General features: G+C 40.6%; 1 protein-coding gene across 1 annotated transcript in view; it reads left to right on the top strand.

The window, feature by feature from the left end:
• Positions 1–5364: 5364 nt before the first annotated feature.
• Positions 5365–22857, top strand: part of RIPK2 (receptor interacting serine/threonine kinase 2) — a 30103-nt gene continuing 12610 nt past the window's right edge. The window contains exons 1-2 of the mRNA XM_087706890.1: positions 5365–6396; positions 22132–22285. Coding sequence (XP_087563016.1) covers positions 6167–6396; positions 22132–22285 — 384 coding nt within the window. The 5' untranslated portion in view covers positions 5365–6166. The remainder of the gene's footprint in view (positions 6397–22131; positions 22286–22857) is intronic.

Raw genomic sequence — 22857 nt, 5'->3', positions numbered from 1 at the left:
TATTGAAAGACCCGGGTGGGGGGAACCCCAGAGATCTGAAGACATATAGAAGAAAATGCTGTGGGGAAGGAGGGGAGGAAAGGTTGTGGGGGAAAGGGAGGAGAGAAGAAGAGAGTGGAGGGAAACCGGTTCAACAACTCCGGGAGAATAAGGTGTGATCAGGAAGCCTGGAATGACAGCGAGCAGGAAAAAGAAGAAAAGAAGAAAAGGAATCCATGCAGAGTTCCAATTGATACTCATTGGACCTTTAAAAAAAAGTCTAGATAGCCTATGCTTAAGATCAGGAATGATTTAAACTGTTCAAAGTTAGCGTAGCAAGAAGAAGCAAAGATCAATGTAGAGATGTTATTAACCCTTTTTTATTTCTTTTTTCTCAATATATTTTAGACTGTGTTTGTTAAAAATCTATACCGTGTACGGGCTCTGGAAAGTCGGGGGGAGGGAGGTGGGGTGTTGGGGAGGAGGGTGGTGGGAGGGAGGGATATATACTAGGTTAGATACAATGTGTTAGATTTCAATGTAATGCAACCTCACATGTATACTGTTTTTCTTTAATTTCTCTGTAAAAATAGGATAAGTTAAGTACATTGACATATAGTGGAAATACACCAAGGGGAGGAGGAGTGGGATAGAAGAGAGATGGGTAGAGAAGGTGGGAGAGAGGATGGGAGGGAGGGTGAATAGGAAGGGAGGGAGTGGATCGGGAGAGAGGAGTGGTAGAGGGGGAGGGGAAGTAGGGTAGAGGGGGATGATGGAGGGAAGATAGAAAGTTGGAGGGGGGTGGAAGAAAGAGGTGTACGGAGAGTGGAAGAGGTATATTAGGTTTCTATTTTTGGGGGTATTCTTGACAAGAGGAATTGCTGCGATTATTGTTTAATGTTGTATGGCTCCAGCTATGCACAGTATATATGTGAGTGTATGAAAATGAAAAAATGGAAAATAAAAACCTTTTCAATGAAGAAAAAAAAAGAAAAAAAGAAAAAAAAAGTCTACACTTTATTTATTTCAATTCATTTCGAGTACTCCCTAAACTTCCATTCTTTCAGGGTGGCTGACAAGTAATCAATTAAATCAAATGTTTATTTGTCAAATTGTTCAATCACCAAATGTTATGACAAATAGTGTCGTAGTAGCTTTAACATAAAAATGGTAATAAAACACTACAAGAGGAAATCCAGTTCCTCAATGCATTTAATCCACCCTTCGCCATCCCTTCCCCAACTGCTGGTTTCATTTTCACTACATTCAGGATCCGTTCAATGGGGATTTCCATGAAGTGCTCCGAGTGGCTCCAACTGACCGTGTGCAAAGCAATGTGTATAAAACGGATGCAATTAAAATTATAAAGATAAAGGTCTGCAGTTTGCACAGAGCTCCTTCCACCCTTCTCCCCAAAGCAATGCAGCTGCAGGATCTCTGGTTGCTCTTGCAATCTTCTGTAGAGTTGCTGAACCATTTCCTCCTTCCTGTTGACAACTAACTTACCCAGAAAGGAAGGAGGGGAAGTAAGGGAATTTCCCAGCCCGACTTCTGAATTGGCCTGACTTGTGTGCCCAATCTGAGAGAAGTTTATTTTTCTGCTTAAAAGATGACCCAAAGCTGTGGCCAAATGTATTACCTCAACAAAGGACTTTCCTTTTTTCATAGGCACTGCTTGGTGGTCTCCTCCAGGGCATTTCCACATTAAGCTTTAATTGCACAATAGCCTTTCTCAAACACAGAATTTCACAAAGGGTTCAAATTTATCTCTTTATTAGTTATTTATTCTATCTTTCCGTTGGAAGATTGTGCATATTCCTTCCACTTAATTTATTTTAGAGGAGTGGTCAGTCTGTGAGAAAATTTTGGTGGTTCACAGAAAAACTATTTGCATTTTTTATATTGAACTAAATCGGGGTCTTCAAACTATGGCCCCTGGGCCAGATACATGCAATGAACGTTTGTGTTGCTGCAGAGTGTCTCCCCCTTTGGGGTATTTTTTGTAGGCGGAAGAGGGGGGGAGAAATTCCAACTTGGGGTTTGCTTTGGCCTCCTGGGGCTTTGGCCTCCTGTGGGGCTTTGGCGAAGGTTGGATGGATGCACCGCTGGTCGTGAAGAGCTGGAGGACCTTTTCCAGTGGGACTGCATCTTGACCTGGAACTGGTTGATCATCTCAGTCCGCTGAGCCTCTAGGTGCAGGTACCTGGCCTTGCACTGCCGGAAGTCTTCCCTCTGCTTGAAAAGCCTATGCTTGTAGTCCTCAGTGAGGTGTTTCTACTGAGCCTTCTTCTCAGTCATATCCAATTTGAACGGAGCTGTTTTGCCAATTCTCATGATGGCTGCTTAGCTCCAACAACTGCTTGCTGTTGGGGCGCTAAGGCAGGAAGGCAAGGAGAGGTTGGGAGGGGAGGGGTGAGTAGAGGCCATTGAGGCGCCCATCAATGTGAGTTACATTGAGTTGGCCACACCCACCCAGTCACATGAACGCCTAGCCATGGCCACCCAGCTGGTCATCTGGCAGATCATATTAGTGGTCCGCAGGATTTAAAATTATGGATTTAGTGGTCCCTGAGGTCCAAAAAGTTAGTTTTAGAGGGTCAATTGGGCTGAAAGAGAATAACTGGTACAAAGCCTTGGCTGTTTGCCACAACTAAGGAGGGAGATAAGCAACCCCTTGGCTAGGAGCCCAGAAAATTACCTCTACAAAAACAAGGCTTGAACTCACAAAATTCTCCCTATTTTTCACTACACCTGGATTAGTAAACTGTTGTTTCCTGCAAAATTCCCCTCCCATTGCCCCCCTATAAGCTCTCCGGAGGGGCCAATCAGTAGCCACCTGTTCCTATTTCCTTCTGTGAGCCTTTTTCCAAAGCTGCTCCCTCCTCCTCTCAGCCCTATGCATATGTACCTCAGGGACAGCCTCCCTCTGTTCTTCCCCACTGCTCCCTGACTCAGATGCCATCTGGTGGCCAACAGGCCTCTCTAGTCCCTCCTCTGACTCCAAACACCCACCAGAGTCTTCCTCAACCTCGAGCACAGTCTCATAGTGTTCATTGCTGTCAGATTCCAGCAACAACTCAGCTGGCCGCTGTTGGGCCACAACAGAACCTGACACAGGAATTTCCCAAATACACAAAAGCAAATAGTTTCCAATATCCATATATGAAGAATGCCAACCAGTTGCTCTTTCCTTGGAAATTCCGATTGGGAATTACTTTCAATATTCAACAACTTGTTTCTAGGGTAAGAATGTCATAATGTCCTGTTTTTTATAAATTATAGTAACTAATTGCCATATTTAAAAAAATGATTATTAAGACAGAATAAGGTTATCCATGCTTCTCATGAAGCCAGCAAAACAAACAAGGGAGAATCAGCAGATATTGGGAAAACTATGAAGCCAGCCTAAAGGGCAAGGAGTAAGGAGCAAGGTTAGGCAACTGTAGGTCCAATTTTATAGAATCACAGGGAGGGAGGGAGGGAGGGAGGGAGGGAAGGAGGGAGGGAGGGAAGGAGGGAGGGAGGGAGGGAGGGAGGGAGGACAATAAATCAATGAGAGAGAGAGATCTTTAAAGACCTTTTTTTTACCAAACTAGGTAACATCATCAGTGTTTTGATGAGACTTCTCACTCTCTCAGGACTTACGGAATTATAGAAGAATTGAAAGAGAATTGCTTCTCAATTTTGAAAATAATTTTTGATAATTAATATTGGTTTCCTCTATTAGATTTTGGCACCAAGTTATAAAGTATAGCTTTTTTTTTTCACAAAACTTCCACTTTCTCTTAAAAAGCACCCTATCTCGGTGTGTTTTCCACAAATTATCCTTCTCTGCTGGCTTCCACATGATTAAAATGAACCCGAGGGAAGGACCAAAAACTTATCCCTCTGCTTATTTGGAAAATTAGGTTAGATTCTTTGATCTCGGTAAATATGGAGACGTTTCTCTTTTCCCCAGAAAGGAACCAGATTATATCCTGTGGAAACCGTAAAATATAATGACATTTTTTTTCTTCTGCATTAATTAAACTTTATCATCACTTCCATTAATTGAGGCTTATACACTGAGATAGGATAGGCTTGAATCACTAACAACCTAAGATAACAATTTATTGGCTTGTTGAGAATTGTCTTAATGTTATGTAAACATAGATTAAAGATTGTGCGATTATCTGATACGAAAGGCAACCTAAAGAGGGTGATCCTTCTTAGATAATCTCAACTATTTATGTACATACTGTAAAAGTAGGCTGACTGGCACATGACTGCAGCATAAAGCCTGGCCTATCACCTTTAGCCCAAATAAATCAGTGTTTGCGAAGTTCAGATATATTTCTTCTCGCTTGCCTGCACCTACAGGTAGTCCTTGACTTTGACTTAGTGACCGTTCAAATTTAGAACAGTTCTGAAAAAAAGAGGCTGATGACTGTTTTTCACACTTAACATTATCGCCATGATCACCTGATCAAAATTCAGACGCTTAGCAACTAGTCCATACTTGTGATGGTTGCAGTGTCCCTGGATCCTGGGATCAGCTTTTGCGACCGTCTAACAAGCAGCGTCAATGGGGAAATCAGATTCATTTAACAACCGTGTTACTAATTTGACATCAACGTGCCTACCGTCCCTGTCCTAACAACCCCCTTTATTTGTACCCATTTCATGTATTCATAATCTTGTATGGACTTATATCTATTATCTTACAAAACAATAGATTTATTTGACAAAACAAACAAATAAACAAACTATGGCAAGAAAGGTGGTAAAATGGGGCAAAAATTCACTTAACAAATATCTCACTTAGTGACATATATTATGGGCTCAAATGTGGCTGTAAATTGAGGACTAAATTGAGGACTAGCTTGCATTATGGGATGACTGCTTTGTCCATTCCAAGCCTGCTGATGTGTTGCCGGCCAAGGGTCTACTACTATTTATTTATTATTTATTTATTTCATCAAGCACAAATTAGATAACAGATATAAGTATAAACATGATTATGTACCAGAGGTGGGTTGCTCCCAGTTCGGCCCAGATTGGGCGAACCGGTAGTAGCTGCTGCTGGAGAATCCGCCACCTGCTCGACGCTTCTGTGCATGGGCATAAACCTCTGTGCGCTCAATAGTAAAAAAAAATTGGCAAACCACCAGTTATGTATACATGAAATGAATACAAATACACGGGAATATTAGGACAGGGACGGTATACACGCCCCTTAAAGACCTCTTAGGAATGGGGTGAGGTCGACAGTAGACAGTCTAAGGTTAAAGTTTTGGGTGAACGATTCCGTCTTAAGTAACTAAGGGGAGGAGAACCGCCAACCCGAAGCGACAACAAGGAGACGACTGATCGGAGGCGGGCATTAGCCAGACTTTCCAGTCTGTGAGTTTGTGCTCTTCCGGAATACTGGAAGGAGTCAGAGGTTTTGGGAACGCAGCCGAGACACCGCCTTCCTCCCCGAGCACGTCTTTCTCTTCAGAGGTCTCCCAGTTGGGAGGAGTGTCCAGTTCCCCGCGAGAAGAAGGTTTTAGGGCGCCATTGACGCGGGCATCGCCAGTTGCAGCGAGCTAGCTTTCTTGGGCGTCCCTCGCCCTCCGTGTTTTACTCCTTCTGCCCGAAACAGAGCAGATTCGGCTTCCGAACCTTTCGAAAATCGAGGCCCGCGGTGCCGCGAGGTTCTCCACCCTTTTCGAAGGCGACACAAGATCGAAAGCGCAACACTGTCTCCGGCGCGAGGTTGGGTCACCTGTTCCGGTCGAAGGGAGTGGGAGGAGAAGAAGAGTCAAAGGGGTGGGCGGGAGGAAAGTTTTTGGGAGAGGAAAGCCGAGCGGCTCCTAAAAAAAAAAGAAAAAGTTCGCCTCGATCAGCCGGATTCCGGAGACGAAGAGATGGCGGCCGAGAAAAGACGGGTGGGGAATGATATTAGGAGCGGCTGGTAGAAAGTAGTAGGTTGGAGTTCGGGACGATTCGGCTGAGCCGCCGCTGAAGAGCCAGTTGGAGCGCAGGATGTGATGCGAAAAAAAGAAGTTGGAAGCCAGTCGCGGAAGAACCGGCGCCTCTTGGCCGAGATTATCGGGAGTCGGTGGGAAAGGAAGATTCCGCCACTTCGCCACGCCGGGCACCGTTTGGGACGCCTGGCCCGAATTCCCTCGCCAGGGGCGCGTTTTGGAGAACTTGCCCTAGTTTGATGGCCTCTGGCTGCAGCATGAGGACGAACAACGGAGGCCCCGACGGCGGGAGCAGTGCCAGTTGCTCGCCTTGCGCCATCAGCTACACCCTGCCCATCATCTCTTCCAACAAGCTCCCGGACCAGCGCTTCGTCAGCCGGGGGGCCTACGGGACGGTGTCCTCCGCGCGTCACGCAGACTGGCGGATCCCGGTGGCTGTCAAGTCCCTGCAGGGGAGCCTGTTAGAAAGGTAACTTTGAGAGCTAGGTGCGAATGCCTGCTGGGTGTTGCTAAAATGCCACGGCTGTCCTTTAAGCCAGGGGTCATCAACCTTTCGGACCATTAAATTCATAATTTTAAATTCCACGGACCACTGATATGATTTTTTTTAAAGATAAATCCTATTTAGTGCAATATAAAAAATGCAAATATTTTTTCTGCCGACTACCAAAATTTTCTTGTGGACCACCAGTGGTGCAGGGACTACCAGTTGGTGACTGTTCTAAGCCATCCTCCTTTTCATGCAAAACAGGCCATTTCTCCTTTGCTTTTCCAAAAAGTTCTTTTTAAGTCATTCTCCTTTTCCAAAAAAACCAAGTCTTATAATTGTTGTATGTATGCATTTCTCCTTGGGGTAGCCCTATTTGGGTGTTGTTATATGTGGTTCATATGGGATTAAATACAGGTAGTCCTCGATTTAACAACAGTTCATTTAGTGACTCTGAAGTTACAATGGCACTGAAAAAAGTTACCTATGATCATTTTCCACATTTATGATCGTTGCAGTATCGATATGATTTACATTTGGATGCTTGACAACTGATTCACACTTATGACTGTTGCAATGTCCTGGGGTCATGTGATCTCACCTTCTGCAACCTTCCCACAAGCAGACTCACTTAACATCTGTGTTACTAATTTAACAACTGCAGTGATTCATGTAACAAATGTGGTGAGAAAAGCCGTAAAATAGGCCAAGACTCACTTAACAAATATCTCACTTGACAGCATAAATTTTGGGCTCAATTGTGGTTGTAAGTTGAGGCCTTCCTGTACTTAGCCACGATGAGTCCTGCTTTTCTCCCACCAGTTCTTGCCATTGGCCACGTGGGCTAAAGATAATGAACATGAAATCTGATTCACTTTATAGGAAAATTAATTTGCATCTTAAAGCAAAATATTATTAGCACTCCAGTGGTGGATGCTATTATATGGGTTGGTAAAATAACTCAGGGGATCAGACTGGTAAACAAAGGAGAATATTTGTAGCTCAGGGTTGATATGAAGGGTCCTTGGTGTTCTCTGACCTTGCTTGTTTTCTTGCAGACATGTCATTACCAAAATTAGGTAACATCATTAGTGTCCATGATGTTACCTAGTTTTGCTAATGAAAAGCTCAAGAGTACCAAGGAATCCTCAGACTGGTAAATTCTGGTAAAGTTTCTATTTCTTTCTGTAAAAGTAAAAGTTTCTTTTACTTTCTGTAAGTTTCTTTTAGTTTTACTTTCTGTTTGGAAAGAAAAAAAGAAATACTGCAGAGTTTTGGGAGGATATTAACATTCCCGCAGAGGAAAGCAATATGATTCTGCAGTATAGTTTTGGATGGGATTCCTAGAATACTTCTTGTCCCTTAATTGCTATCCTGGATCTTTTATTTGTTTTGTTTTGCAAGAGGGAAGGATAGGATATAGCAATAGCAGTTAGACTTATAAACTGCTTCACAATGCTTTTACAACTCTCTCTAAGCAGTTTACAGAATCAACATATTGCCTTCAGCAATCTGGGTCCTCATATATTTGTACACATTTCTATGGGAAAGGAAGGTTAGTGCATGTAGAGATAATACTCTTGTACATTATATTAAAAGTAAATAATTTAAATTCATCTTTTTAATTGGGTTAATATAAGTACACATTCACATTCCAACTTTATCCTGCTTTGGTTTATGGTTTCCAACAGGTAAATAGCACCTGCACACATCTAGGACACTTATACAGGTGTGTCACAGGGACATATTCTGTGTTGGAGGGAATCTCCAGAATTTCATTTGGCAGTTAGCAAGTCTAAGTGAGCAACATAGAGCATTTGGGCATTGCACAAAATGGTCATTTGTGTTACCTATTATTTTGGGATTGTTAAAGGAGGAGATCAAATTCAGTTTATCTTTTCAATAAATCTAATATTAGCTGGTTCTTTGAGAATACAAGTAGTATAGGAACTGTTAGAAGATCCTGCCATATTTTAAAGAGATGGAATCTAAGTGTTGTATCAGAATTCTACCCCAGATATTTGAAATAACTCGTTGTTTCAGTGTTGAAATTAAACATTTCAAGTTCTTAGGCCATTTTGGGACACCATTGTTTTCAGTTTGCAGATATCCAGTCTGGAATGATAAAGATCCCTTCATCTTCTTGTCTTCATAAGATTTAGTTTTTAGTTTCCAGATCATCCTTGTTGCTTTTCTCCAAATCTCTTCCAGATTTCTTGAACATTTTATGCAACGCAATACCAAAACTGAACACAGCATTCCTGCTGAAATCTGACCAAATAGAACAAAATGAAAAAATTGCAGATCATTATTTGGAACAATGTTTCTGTTTTTGCAGTCTAAAATTACCTTTGACATTTTTGCCCTCCTATAATATCTGATACATTCAGTTTTAATGCTTGTTCCAAGATTTCCAGAATTAATGTTGCCAAGCCAGATACCTCCATCCTATTTACATTTTGATTGTCTAGTTTCGTGATGGCGAACCTATGGCACATATGCCACAGGTGACATGCAGAGCTCTCTCTGCGGGCACACAAGCCATTGCCCCAGCTCAGCTCCATCGTGCATGCACGCGCCTCCCACTGGCCAGCTTGTTTTCAGGTCTCTGCCACGCATGTGTAGGCACATGGGTGGGGCTGAGGGTCAAATGCACATGCGGGGTGGTGGTGTGCATACGGGAGGGTCTCAAGTGTATGCGCAGTGGAGAGGAGTGCAGTGGGGTCATATGTGCATACGCAGGGGTTGCACATGCACGCATGGGATGGAATGCATGCATTGGGGTCATGCCCGGGGTGAAAGGGTCACGGTGGTTATGCATGTTTGAGAGGTTTCTTTCTATATGTATTAGTTACCCCAGACAGTTATGTTTCAATCTCAATATTAATAAGCTTTTCTTTACTTGAGTAAGACTGAACTTTGTGGTATTTAAGTCAGTGATCATTGATGAGGAATCGCCATTGAGATGTGGTGGAATCTGGCAATGAGCTATCAGAGACCAATGCAGGGAAAAACATAAAGCAGCTTTGAACGGTTGCTATTCAGGAAGTGGCCCAGGAGGGACCCTCCCTAATTTCTTCTCAGCATTCATAGTTTATAGTTGTGCAGAGCATGCTTTAGTCTAGAAATATTTTGTCTGTACCTGAACATGCAATAAAGAAATTGCATTGAATGTGTTACACATGTTGTTCTTTCTTTCCCATGTCTGACATAAGCGCTCTTTTAGTATGATTTTTTTTAGCCAGCTCTGTATCCAGCTAATTGTCATGCCATAGCATATTATAAGTTGTGGTGGCTTAGCGGTTAAAACTCTGGGTCATGAACTGGAAAGTTGGCCGTTCCATGATCCCGTGTTATGGGGAGAGCTTCCACTCTTGCCCCATCGCCTGCCAACCTAGCAATTCATAAGCATGCAAATGCAAATAGATGAATAGCTACCCCTTTGGTCTTAGGAAACAGCATCCCATGCACCTCAGCGTACCACCAATATGATCATGGAAACATCTTCAGAGAATGTTTGCTCCCTCAGGTAGAAAACAAAGATGGGCACCATGCCCTAGAACAGTGATGATTAACCTTTTTCTCCTGATATGCCGAAAGCGTGTGCGTGCCCACACCCATAATGCAATGCCTGCACGATCCCCCGCGTTTCCCCTCTGTGCTCCCCTGTACATACATGAGACCTCCCCTCACACCGTTTTGGACCTATGCTTCCCTGAAGCCTCCTGGGACCAAAAGAGGGCCACAGGGGGGTGCCGCATCACCATCCCGACAACCCATTTTGGGCCTAGCAGACCTTCCTGAAGCCTCCTGAAACAGGGAGCGGGGGGGGCGCCACACATCTTACCACGCTCCCCCCCACCCGTGCACATGCACATGTGACCCCCACCCACGTGCATGCCTGTGTGAGGCATGTGCGCATGCGCAGTGGAGCTGAGCTAGGCAATGGCTCATGTGCCCGCAGATAGGCCTCCGCGTACCAACCTTTACCTTTATAGCTATCCTAAGGTACATTGTCAGATGTTTTGCTGCAATCAAGATATACTTAAACCTAGAACATTGTCACAATATACAGAGGAACTCTCCAACAACAAGTCTGGTTATTGTCAAAACCTTTGCTGGCTTGTAGTAATACAACCATTGTTTTCAAAATGATTATAAATTTATAATCCTCATTTTTTGCCATATATAAAAATAGGGAAACCATCTTTCTCTAGTTGTGTGGCATACATTATTACAAATATGTATGTTTGTTTAAAACATTTATATAGTCACCTGTATAACTTCTATGTGGCCCTCAATAAAATCATTAAAACAAATGTAAAAACAAAAACTGATGCCAGTCCATGGAAACATATTATCTAATCTCCACAATGTTTGGGGGAGGGGGCAAATCAGGTCTTTAAGGCTTTATGGAAAAGTAAAAGGATGGACTTCAGTGGGAAAGGTGTTCCATAGAACAGAGGCTGCCAAGGAAATGGCCCTATTCCCATTGACACTCCCATTAGGATTCTCTAGCAATTCATAAAAAACGTTTCGTGAGATTCACCTGACTCTCAGTATCCTAGGATATGATTCATCTGACTAACTAAAAATAAGGAGTCCCTGTATTACCTGTGTTACCTACATAATGTTCTTCATTAAGTAACCTTTCCAGTTCTATGGACCAGGGGTGTTAGTGAGCTGGGGAAGAGCTTATAAAAATGGAGCTTCGTGCACTCGCCTGACCTGGCTGCCACGGGCCTCAGAGAAGGGGTTGAGAGCCCCTGAGCTAGTATATTGAAATTTTCCTCCTTGTTCTTTTTATTTGATCATAATTTGGAAGTCTTTCTTTTGTTCATAGCATTCTCTGCCAGTCTTAACTCCTTCTGAGCTGGAGATTTCTTGACACCACATCTATACTTTCAGACTTCCTGTAAACACTATTCCTTGAGAAGATGGCTCTCTTACAATCTCTTAAATGTGTCCTCTTTTGCTTTGAAATCTCCAGTAATGTTTTTGCATATTTACTGAATATCATTTTGTTATCCTCCATTTCTTTCCAAATTTCTTTTTAGTATTAGGCTTGTACAGTTGCTTGGAAGAATGTTCCCAGTAATGTGTACATTTCCTGATTATACATCTAAAAGTTCAGCAAGATATGTTCATTTATGTTAAACTAGCTTGTGAAGTGTCCATTTTGAGTGCTTTGCATAGCCTTATTTTATTTCTCACCTATTGTGGGCAACTTTTCCTATTTGTCATAGAATTCTATACATTGTTATTCTCAAAATCTCTGCTTTCAAAGTTAGAGATGTTGATTGCATTTCATTCAGGTTTAGTTTGCCTTGAAATCAAGAATGCCAGCATTTCTCCATGTGCTTTTGCTATTTTCACTTCCTCAATTACAAGTTACTTCTTGGTTCATATAAAGTCAGGCACGCCTGATAATTTTTGTTTTTCCTATGTGGCAGAACCTAACTATCCAAATTGTAGCATACCTGATCAATTCTCTATCCAGAACACTTTCTAAAATACTAGCACATAAGGCATACTAATTGGGAATTACCCCTTTTCAAGACCTCTGGTAAAAATGCTAATATGTTAACTCACTGTCTACATTACGAAATTAAGATGTGGAAGAATTCTACAAATATTGTCAGAATGGAATTACATTTTTGAGAAGTAATATAATGTGCCTGTATTTGTGAAACTACTTCTTGTTAGTACAAGCAAATACAAAAAGGCAAAATTGGTATTGTTCCCGATTATATTATTCAATTACTATATAGACTTGCAGGACTATAAAGTAAAAAATGTAAGCCAAAAAGGACAGAGGAGGTTAAACAATCCTAGGCAGAATCAGTGGGCTGACTGTCATTATTTGTAAAGTGGAAAAAAGCATTACATAAAACAACATAAGGTTAAGGTCTGGAATCTTGACAAGATTCATTCTATACTATGATATATGTTAAAAAATCTTATTGTATTCCATATTTGTATATGTCGAATCAGTATAATCAGGGATGTTTCCCGTTCATTTAATGAAGATAAACTTTCATTTGACTTCTTTCTCTTATAATTTCCATAACAAAAATTTTGAGATTCCTTGGCTTGTTTCTAAGCTGGCAAGGTTATACATTCAAAGGCTAGTGGGACTACAATAACCAAAAGTTCTCTATAGCTAACTAGTTCATGCATCTGGATGAAAAAGAAATGGGGCAAGGCTGGACAGTTGTGCAATGTAGAAAGAGTACTAGACAATAAAAAAGCAATCCTATAAATTGAATATCTGTCCCTATATAGTACTAATAGGTTGCTAAATTATGAAATAGGTAGAATAATTAAAAAATTGGAAGGAATAATTCTTGCTCAATGCAAAATGATACATAGTAATTAATATACAGTTCACCTGAAAGTCCAGCTCCACTTTCCAAAGTTTAGAACAAGAGGTGTGTGTGTGTGTGTGTGTGTGTGTGTGTGTGTGTGTGTGTGTTTTAACTATACTACAAGTGTTCATTTTTAATTCTATCATCAGCTGGTCTTTATTTGTTTAATATATAGAAGTATCACCACTTTTATTTTCTGTATTTTCCCTTAATTCAATTAGTAATTAACTGTAGAGACAATTTGGTTTAGTGGTTAGGGCACCAAGCTAAAAAATAGGAATCCATGAAAGCTTCCACTTTAGGTATGAAATAATCTGGGTAACCTTGAGCCTTTCACTCTCTCTCAACCCTAGAAAGAAGGCAATGGCAAACCACTTATGAAATCTTGCAGGGACTTGTCCTGGCAGTGAGTAGGAGTTAAAAACTGCCACCTTAATTTCACTCTTAGTTCCTTTTGGTTCTATCTATATATAGTTCATGAATATACCACAGACAGTTTACTGAAGACTTCCTCTTGGGTAGCTGCTCTGATTTTGAGAGGAAAAGCCCATTCTGCATTATCATTTAAGACAGAGTCATGTTTCTATTAATAAGAAACATGAATTCTGCCTCCACAACATGAATCAAAGCACTTGTGGTGGCCTAGAGTTTTCTCATACTAAGAGCAAAATATTTTGATTTAAAGAGATGGGAATAGAGCCAAGATATAATCAGTGTATGTGTACCTGGTTGCTAAGCACTATCAGAAAACAAATGTCAGACAAATGTTAGGTGCAAATCACAGGCTACATGTGTTATGAAATAACTTGGTAACAAAAGAAAAATCACCAATGCACACAGTTTATGCTTCTTTATTTTAGTAGGTATCCAACTCTTTACTTCAAATTTATTGAAGGTAGACAGTAACATAATAATATTTTCCCCAATAAAAACAAAAGTGATAGAATAAGAATTGAGTAATAAAAGAATAAGTCGAGTAAGAAAATAATAAGAATTGAAAAAGAATAAATTCATTTAAAATTAATCCAGCACAATTGAAAAAATAAATCTTTTCTTGGCTCTAACTCTCTTGGCCATCAGAAGGCTGGCAAGATCTGACTTTTTCCTTATGTTTTAGAGGTGGGATGTTATGCTTTCCCATTCGCAAATTACATGGTACCGTGTTCTATATTTGGTTTGTTTTAATGTTGGGCTAATTGTGGGTTTCTTTTATACAGATTTTTTTTTTTGCAAATATACTTAAAATGAGCAGCTTTATACATTTTCTAAATAAATAAAGCAGGAAAGATCACATAAGCAAATTCTGTCCAATTTAGGTACTGGGCAGGTTTAAGCAGTCTTTAATATAGCAGTGCAAATCCCTAATATTAAGAATTCCCTAAAGTAATTATGAAAGTTTGCAAGTTCTCTTAATGCAGCATGTGGTGCAAAAGGTGGGGTTTTTTATTGCAAGGTGAGAATATTTAAGTATTAAAATAAATACATAAATATTATACACACCCATACATGTACACATACATACATACTGTATATATGACTTAATTAAAATACAGTATGTAGGATTATTCCCATTAACTTATTTTTATTTTCAAAATTGCACTTTAGTGCTAACTTTCGGAGATAGTTTAGGTGGCTGCATCTAGGACCATGATGGCAAACCTATGGCATACGTGCCACAAGTGGCACGCAGAGCCCTCTCTGTGGGTATGTGAGCCGATGCTCCAACTCAGCTCCACCACGCATGTACACACACCTCCCACCGGCCAGATGGTTTTGGGGTCTCTGCCATGCATGCACAGGGGGAGGGCATATGCGGGATTAGCATGTGCATGCATAGGGGGAGGGTGATTGCAATCGTGGAGCATGGAAGGAGGCAGTGCTCCCAGGAAGCTGCAAAAAGGCCTACTAGACCCAAAACAGTATGCGGGGGGGGGGGGGGTGTCATGCGCTCGTGCAGGAATAGCTTAGGGGTTGCATGTGCAGTGGGTGGGGCATGTGAAGAGGGGGTCGCATGCACATTGCATTATGGGTGCGAGTGCATGCGCTTTTGTCACACGACAAAAAGGTTAACAATCACTGATCTAGGAGTTGGGTCTACTGGTTTTGCAGTTTTAGGAAGATTATTTGCCTTCTGATAAATTATTAACAGCAAAGCTGTATTCTGAGAAACCTTTTGAAGAAATGACAGGACAACCATGTGTGTGACTCATGCATGCTTTTCTACCAAGCCTGTTACAAAATGTACAAAAGGGGAACTCTATAGACATTTTCCAGACAGTGAGATATGGTTTTTGGGAGAGCAGATAATGTATCTCTCCCTAAAGGAGAACTATTGCCTCCCTCTTGAAATGTGGTTAGAAACAGAAAAGTAGAAAACTGAGGGCAGTTTCCTATATTGATTGGTGTGTCAGTTACTCCTGGTGTTGTTTGTAACTTTCCAATAAATCATATGTTTGCAGTTCCTAGGATTATATCTTTTGCATTAAACAAAGCCCAATTCCAATCCAAATCATTGGCTGATTGTTTCTTAGTCTCTTGCCTATAATTTTACCTAATTTACCTATTTTTTTACCTAATTTATTTGCTTGCCAGCAGAATACATTTGGGAATGTATTTATCATACTTATACGTTCTCTCTCTAGATATATATCTACAAAAATTCCATTCTCACCCTCTAAGGATGATATGTATCTTCCTCAATCTTGGGTCCTCTATCAAAGGTCTAAGAGTAGGCCTTTGTTCTGTTCAGGATCTTAGCTGTCCCTAGCATTGCACTCTTTTGGGCAGAGAACACTATTGTTGTTCATGGAATCAGTTGGAGAAACTCTCCTAGTTTAGGAGTCATAGTTTTGAATATTTTGCCATCACTGGAACTACTTTCGCCTTTACTTTCCACTTCCCACTTTCTTTTGCACTCTATTTCCACCTTCAGATCTTGGTACTTCTCCAGCTTCTTGTACTTCTTGATTTTGCTGTAATTTGGCATTGCTCTATCACCATCGCATCTTCTGATGAGTTGCTAGATAATGCAGCATACATTGAAGTGCCACTTCTTATGTGGGATTCTTGGATTCAACTCCTGGCTGGTACCCTATCTTACCAGTGGGGGGTCCTTGGGCAAAGGCTCTCTAACACTTCACTTGCCTACCTCAAAAATGTGACGTGAACAAGAAGTGTCATTCCAGCTCAGACATCAACTGGATAAGAAGATTTTTGATAGATGTTGGGGAATCCTACAATCTGTTGATAAAATCTGGGACATTGTCCACATTTTTTTTCACACATACACACACAAACACATACACAGAGAGAGGGGGAGGGAAGAAAATAAGTGTAGTTTATTTGAAAGTAATCAAAATATCTGCTCATAGTTTACGTTTCTCCCCCAAAATTATCTAGACATAGGTAATATAAAGCAGCTGTAAGAGATGACCAGGCTGAGGGAAAGATCAAATGTCATCAGTTTCCAGTTCATTTGCACCTACAGGAGATCTAAGTCCAGCCCACCTTGAATTCCATTCACTCTGCTGCCAATTTGCGTTGGCTGTTAGTAGTTCAGATTCTTGTAAAGAGCTTAAGCTTGCAATAAAACTGTACAGTCATTTGAACTGCCTGGATTTCCTGATTTCTTGTGCTTGGCACTAGCCGTATTTCAGACTTCAGTTGAAAATAATCAAAGCTTCAGCCAAACAAGTTAATTTCTGCCTTGCAACAGTGCTGACATTAATTCATATGATGAAGACTTTACTTTTACTCTCACAATTTGGCTTTGGTTGATGAAATGTACAAAAATAGTATACTACCCCTATCAGATTCCTTCTTTTTTCTTTAACTTTACACTATAGTCTTCAATCTGGTTGATATGAACATTAACATGTTACATTTTGTAATATGTTATACCAGTCAGTGCTGTGGTTGGTTTCTGGCTTGGTAGTACATGCAAATGGAGACAATGACTAGATCATACTTTGCTGTATTACTTGAACATGAATTTTCAATCATGATTTATGATTAGCCTACTATTAATAATTAGCAGTAGACTTATATACCGCTTCATAGGCCTTTCAGGCCTCTCTAAGCGGTTTACAGAGAGTCAGCATATTGCCCCCAACAATCTGGGTCCTCATTTTACCCACCTCGGAAGGATGGAAGGCTGAGTCAACCCTGAGCCGGTGAGATTTGAACCGCTGACCTGCTGATCTAGCAGTAGCCTGAAGTGCTGCATTTAACCACTGCGCCACCTTGGCTCTTAATAATGCACATTAACAAGTTTATATGATATTATATGTTTTGTTTATGGTTCATTGGTTTATTTCTAGTTTGTTTCTGCATCCTTCCCAAAGTTAAACTCATTTTACTGCAGAAATATCAGAAATTAATCAATGCACCATGCGTACATTGCTTATCTGTGCAATTAATGCTGGCTTGTTCAACAAACAATTGTTAAGCTAAGTGAGCAATGTATGGCTGTGAAAGTTGGTCCATAAGAAGGACTGAGCACCAAAGAATTGAGGCCTTTGAACTATGCTGCTAGAGAAGACTCCTGCGAATCCCTTGGGCTGCAAGGTGATCAAACTAGTCAGTCCTAGAGGAGATCAACCCTGACTGCTCTTTAGAAGGCCAGACCCTGAAGATGAAACTCAAATACTTTGGCCATCTAATGAGAAGGATGGACTCACTGGAGAAGAGCCTAATGCTGAGAAAGATTGAGGGCAAAGAAGAATGGGACAACAGAGAATTAGGTGGCTGGATGGAGCAGTAGGCGTGAGCTTAAATAGACTCCAGAAGATGGTAGAGAATAGGAAGGCCTATTGTCCATGGGGTTGCAATGGGTTGGACCTGACTTCGCAAGTAACAACAACAAAGTATAATATTTAAACAAATCCTCAGATTTGGAGTTATGGCAAAAGATGTCAAGAAATTTACAACCAGTCATGGGCTAAGTACAGTTAATAGGATAGCTATGTAAGAACAACTCTGGGATTAGATAAAGCAGATTTCATGCTCGTACTGGGAGTTCTGAGCCCATCACTTTCTGCCAGTCCAGCTTCCCTCAAGTGGATGTGAAGATTAAATAAGTGATACAAGAATTACCAATAATTCTCTAATGAGCATCCATATTAAAATATTATCTTGTATCAATGGGATTTGAATGAATATAGTTATGCATGTAAGTATGCATACATCTAGTCCTCAACTTACAATAGTTCGTTTAGTGACTGTTCGAAATTAAAATGACACTGAAAAAACAACTTAAGATCATTTTTCACACTTATGACCGTTGCAGCATTTCCATGGTCATGCGATTTACATTGGATGCTTTGCAACTGACTCACGTTTATGATGGTTGCAGTGTCCTGGAGTCCCCCCCCCCCCATTCTGCCACCTTCTGAAAAACAAAACCAACTGGAAAGCCCCATTCACTTAACAACTGTGTGACTAACTTAACAATGATTCACTTAACAACTGTGGCAAGAAAACTCATAAACTGGGGCAAAACTCACTTAACAAGTTTCTCACTGACAACATAAATTTGGGGCTCAATTGTGACCGTAATTCAAGGACTACCTGTAGAATTATTTTTGCTGCTTGTAGGCTTCTCTTACATGAGTGAACATGCTACTGCAAGTTTTGTGGTCCGATATGTCCTTCCTCAGCATCTTAAACATGCATCTCAGCATCTCAATCCTGAAATGCTTCAGGAAAAAATGGTGAAGAGTAGCAATTGGTACTGTCCTTGGTAGATGGAATAGTGGAACAAGTACCTGCCTTTGTTTTTGGTGCTCTGGAGGGATGGGAGGGAAATCTTGCTTCAAGATTGAAAAAAAAAAGTGGGGCGTGTTAAGTAAGCTCCCCGTTGGGAGAGTGAGAACATTCAGAGAAGCGTTGTTAAAGTTGTGTTGGAGAACACACAAACCAGCATACAGAGACACTGCAGTTTAAATAGGTTTTTACTTTTGTGGAAATAGAGGTATCAGAGTCTATCAAATAGTCCAAGTCATACATGAATAAGACAGTCAGTAACCAATGTCTTTTCAGTGAAGGGATAATCCAAATAACCTAGTCCAGTAATCAGATAATCAGTTCGGTAGACAAAGTTTGCTAACAATTGTAAAACTTACAATAGCTCATGGCACTCAGATCAGTTCTGCCCAGCATCTAAGGAACAGAAAGCTAACAGTCATTCTGGCTCCCTCTTATGGCCGATTGAGGAAAACAGCAACCAATCACCTTTTACAGTATGCTTTAAAGCAGTGGTAGTCAATCTGGTCCCTACTGCCCACTAGTGGGCGTTCCAGCTTTCAGGGTGGGCGGTAGGGGTTTTGTCCGATACTGAAGCACTTTCCTTTTTTAAAATTTAAATGACTTTAAAAAAAAATTCATAGCATTATTTAAAAACATTTTCATTAGGTTTTCATAAAATCACCATTACTGTGGAACTGGTGGGCATTTAGAAAATTTTACTACTAACAGAGATACAAAAGTGGGCGGTAGGTATAAAAAGGTTGACTACCCCTGCTTTAAAGAAACAGTTACAACATTGTTACATGATTTTTATATTGCAACCGTTAGATTATATTCCTAACAGGGGGTATTGGTGCTACAAGGAGATTCAGTTCATTGTAAAGCACAGCATCAAAAAGAATTCATCATCTTTGTGGCAGACATGAAGATAAATACATGGGGACATAGTCTAAAGGAAAAGGCTTTCCTCTCCACAAGCTTTAGTTTTGTTGCTGTGGCCAACCAAAATTTATAGATTCTATCTGAAAATAAGATGGACATGCAAAATTAAAAGGTGTATCTCATAAACTGGCTTCTTAAAGCATTTCAGAAGCATCATCCTCCATAGTCGAGTCCTGTGATGGCGAACTTATGGCATGCATGCCACAGGTGTTGTGCATGCATGCGTGGGGGTTGTGCGTGCATGTGCTGGGCATAGGCATATGCAGGGGGGGTCACATGCATGCCCAGGATCAGGGGAGTGTGGGGGATTGCATGCATATGCACGGGGGAGTGCAAGGGGGGTCGTGTACTCATGTGGAGGTCATGCATGCATGTGGGAGGGATCACGCATGCATTGCATTATGGCTTTTGGCACACAATGACAAAACAGTTAGCCATCACTGACCTAGTCTCTACTTATGGATTTTCCTTTGAGGGAATTATTTTTGTAAAAGATATACAGTACCTTTACCATTTTTAAAAGACATGATATCTTAACTAAGAAGAAGCCATTTTAATACTTCCTTAATTTCAGTGTAAGATTCCTTTTTCGTTTTCCACAACTCTTATCATAGTAACTATTTCCTAGCCCCGGGATGGTGAACCAATGGCACGCATGCCACAGGTGGCACACAGAGCCATTTGTCAGGGCACGCGAGGCGCTGCCCTGTTAGCTGGCCAGCGCGCATGTGCGCGCTGGCCAACTGAGTTCACCCTTTTTAAAAGCCATTTTCACCCTCCCCCGCCCCCCTGGAGGCCCTCCAGAGGCTTCATGAGCTTCCCTGAAGCCTCCAGAGCGCAAAAAAAACCCCTGCCCTATGAGCAAACCGGAGGTTCGGGAACGGACTTCCGGTTTGCTCGGAGGGTCGTTTTAAGTGCTCAGGAGACTTCAGGGAAGCCTCCTGAAGGTCCCTGAAGCCTCCGGAGGGCCTCCTGGGGGAGGCTTTTTTCGCCCTCCCCAGGCTCTGGGGAGGACAAAAAAAGGATGCAAAAAATGGGGGGTCGCACCTGTAGTGCACGCATGCCCACTGGGGGGGCATACATTGCATTATGGGTGCAGCACGTCTGCGCACAACCCCCCTGCACTCCCCCCCCACTTATGGCACGCAAGCCAAAAAAGGTTCGCCATCGCTGTCCCAGCCTAACATTCTTGCACTGTTCCAAATGTGTCCACCAGCACAGCCTTAACCTCTGTGATCTTTCAACCTAATGCATATGGTTCTAACCAGGGTTGTCAAACTCGCAGCCTGTGGGCTGGGTAAGTCATGCCCTGGTGATGCCCACACCTGGTTTAGCGAAGGGGAAAGAAGTCGTGATATGTCACGTGATGCCAATATGACACCATGAGTTTGACACCCCTTTTCTAAACACATTACTACTATGTCTTGAGTCCTAAGAATAGTGTATTTGTTACTGTTTTCTGAATTACAAAGCTCTACTCTGCTCCCCTATTACATAATGGCACAACCTCACCTGCTTTGCAGAAAGATTGGCACAATTATGCCTAGACTGGAAAAAATACAAACAATCAGTAGAAAGCAGCAAAGGTTATTTTCTTTGCTATATCTATTCATCATCTGAATTTTGCAGCTCAAAAATAGTCACCCTGTCAGGTGAATTGGAGACGTGAAACGACTATCGCAAGATAATTAGAATTTGGATGCCTTTATTAGAGGCAAAATTCTAAATCCCACAAAGAAGAAACACTTAGTTTTAATCGCAGAAATGTGCTCTCGAATGTACTCTTCGGCATTATGTCAAATAAAACTAGTTATACATAACTGGTTTTATGAGCATTAACATTTATTTTGCTTAAAATCAAGGAAAAGGAAGAAACTGAATACTTTTTCACATGGGATTCATTTTATCAATGTCTAGCCAATAAAAACAGAAGTTTAAAATGTGGGAATATAAGAGAAGAATTAATTTTATAAAAAGATTTATTAAAATGGATAAGCAAACATTATTATTATTATTACTATTGTGATACTAAAGCCAATATGATGAATACTATTGCAAATATTATAATTGTTATCTCTCAAAATTATTTGTACGCAGACCACACTGTTTATTTAGAAATGGAATTTTTATATGTAATAAAACTTTTTAAAACATAAAAAAGCATTTATTTCCAGATGATTTGTTTTAATAAAACATACAGAAGTAGAGTAATTTATGGAAATACAAAAAAGAAGCTAACATTTACAAACAGCCCTTTTATTCATGCCTAAAGTGGAAGCAGAAATCCATGCTATGATTTGGTGCCAGTTTAAAACTCTAAATTATCTTAATGTCTGAACCAACTTGCTAGGACTGATTTTAAGGTAAAAATGTATAAAGCTGTAACAAATATACAATAGTTTGCTACATTCCACAGAAGGACTAGCAAAAGTAAAACTAGCCTCAAAATGAAAATCCTGGGAATAGAACTGAAAACCACTGTATATTTTGACTTCAGCAACTGATGAAAGATGCAAAGAGAAAGGACACCTTTAAATAAATTAATATGTAAACAAGCCTTTTATTCTTTTCCTTCAACCCTGTCTTTCCACAATGTACATTTGAAGTCTATTAGCTGGAAGATAAGTAAATTTGACTATTGTTTTGCCATTTATTCTTGTAGTGAGCGAGAGAGTCTCTTAAAAGAAGCTGAAATTTTACATCAGGCAAGATTCAGTTACATTCTACCAATTTTGGGAATTTGCAACGAACCTCAGTTTCTGGGTATTGTGACTGAATATATGCCTAATGGATCACTGAACCAACTTTTATATGAGGTAAGTATGCACAATTGTAGCAAGAGTTTACAGCTACATTATTAATTTTAAAATAAGGAAACCCTAACTCATACTTGCTGGGGAATTTTGGGAATTGAAGTGCACATGGTTTTTTTTTAATTGCTGAAGTTGAGAAACACTAGGTTAATTTAATGCATCAGAAAGAAGAGGAGCACATGTTTGGACCGGTGTTGTGTCTTAGTCCAGAAAGGGGCAATTTGAGAACAAGTTCCCCATCTTCATGCATTGATATGGAATGACAAGTGCTTTTAGAGCGTCTTTAAAAAGCTACTGAATATAGCCATTCTCCAGAACGTATACATTTTATCTTCATTATATTCAAAATGTTGTCATAAATTGGAAATAAATATGAAATAGTTTTAGTGGTGTAATTAATGTTATTAATTTTTAATTGTGTAGTTTTAATTATTGTGTACATAAATAAACTCTCAGTAGTTGGTAAAAGATAATGGTGTTATCTAGTTGAGGTCAATTCTTGGTGACGTAAGGAAGTCTTCTTCAGGTTATCTTGACAATAGCAATAGTAATAGCACTTGGAGTTATATACCGCT

This window comes from Thamnophis sirtalis, unplaced genomic scaffold (assembly GCF_051295495.1).
Source record: "Thamnophis sirtalis isolate CommonGarterSnake01/CBP01778 unplaced genomic scaffold, rThaSir2_p1.2 scaffold_2, whole genome shotgun sequence".
Classification (NCBI taxonomy): Eukaryota; Metazoa; Chordata; class Lepidosauria; order Squamata; family Natricidae; genus Thamnophis; species Thamnophis sirtalis.
Note: the sequence above shows the minus strand (reverse complement) of the source record. Positions and strands in the feature narration are given on the sequence as shown.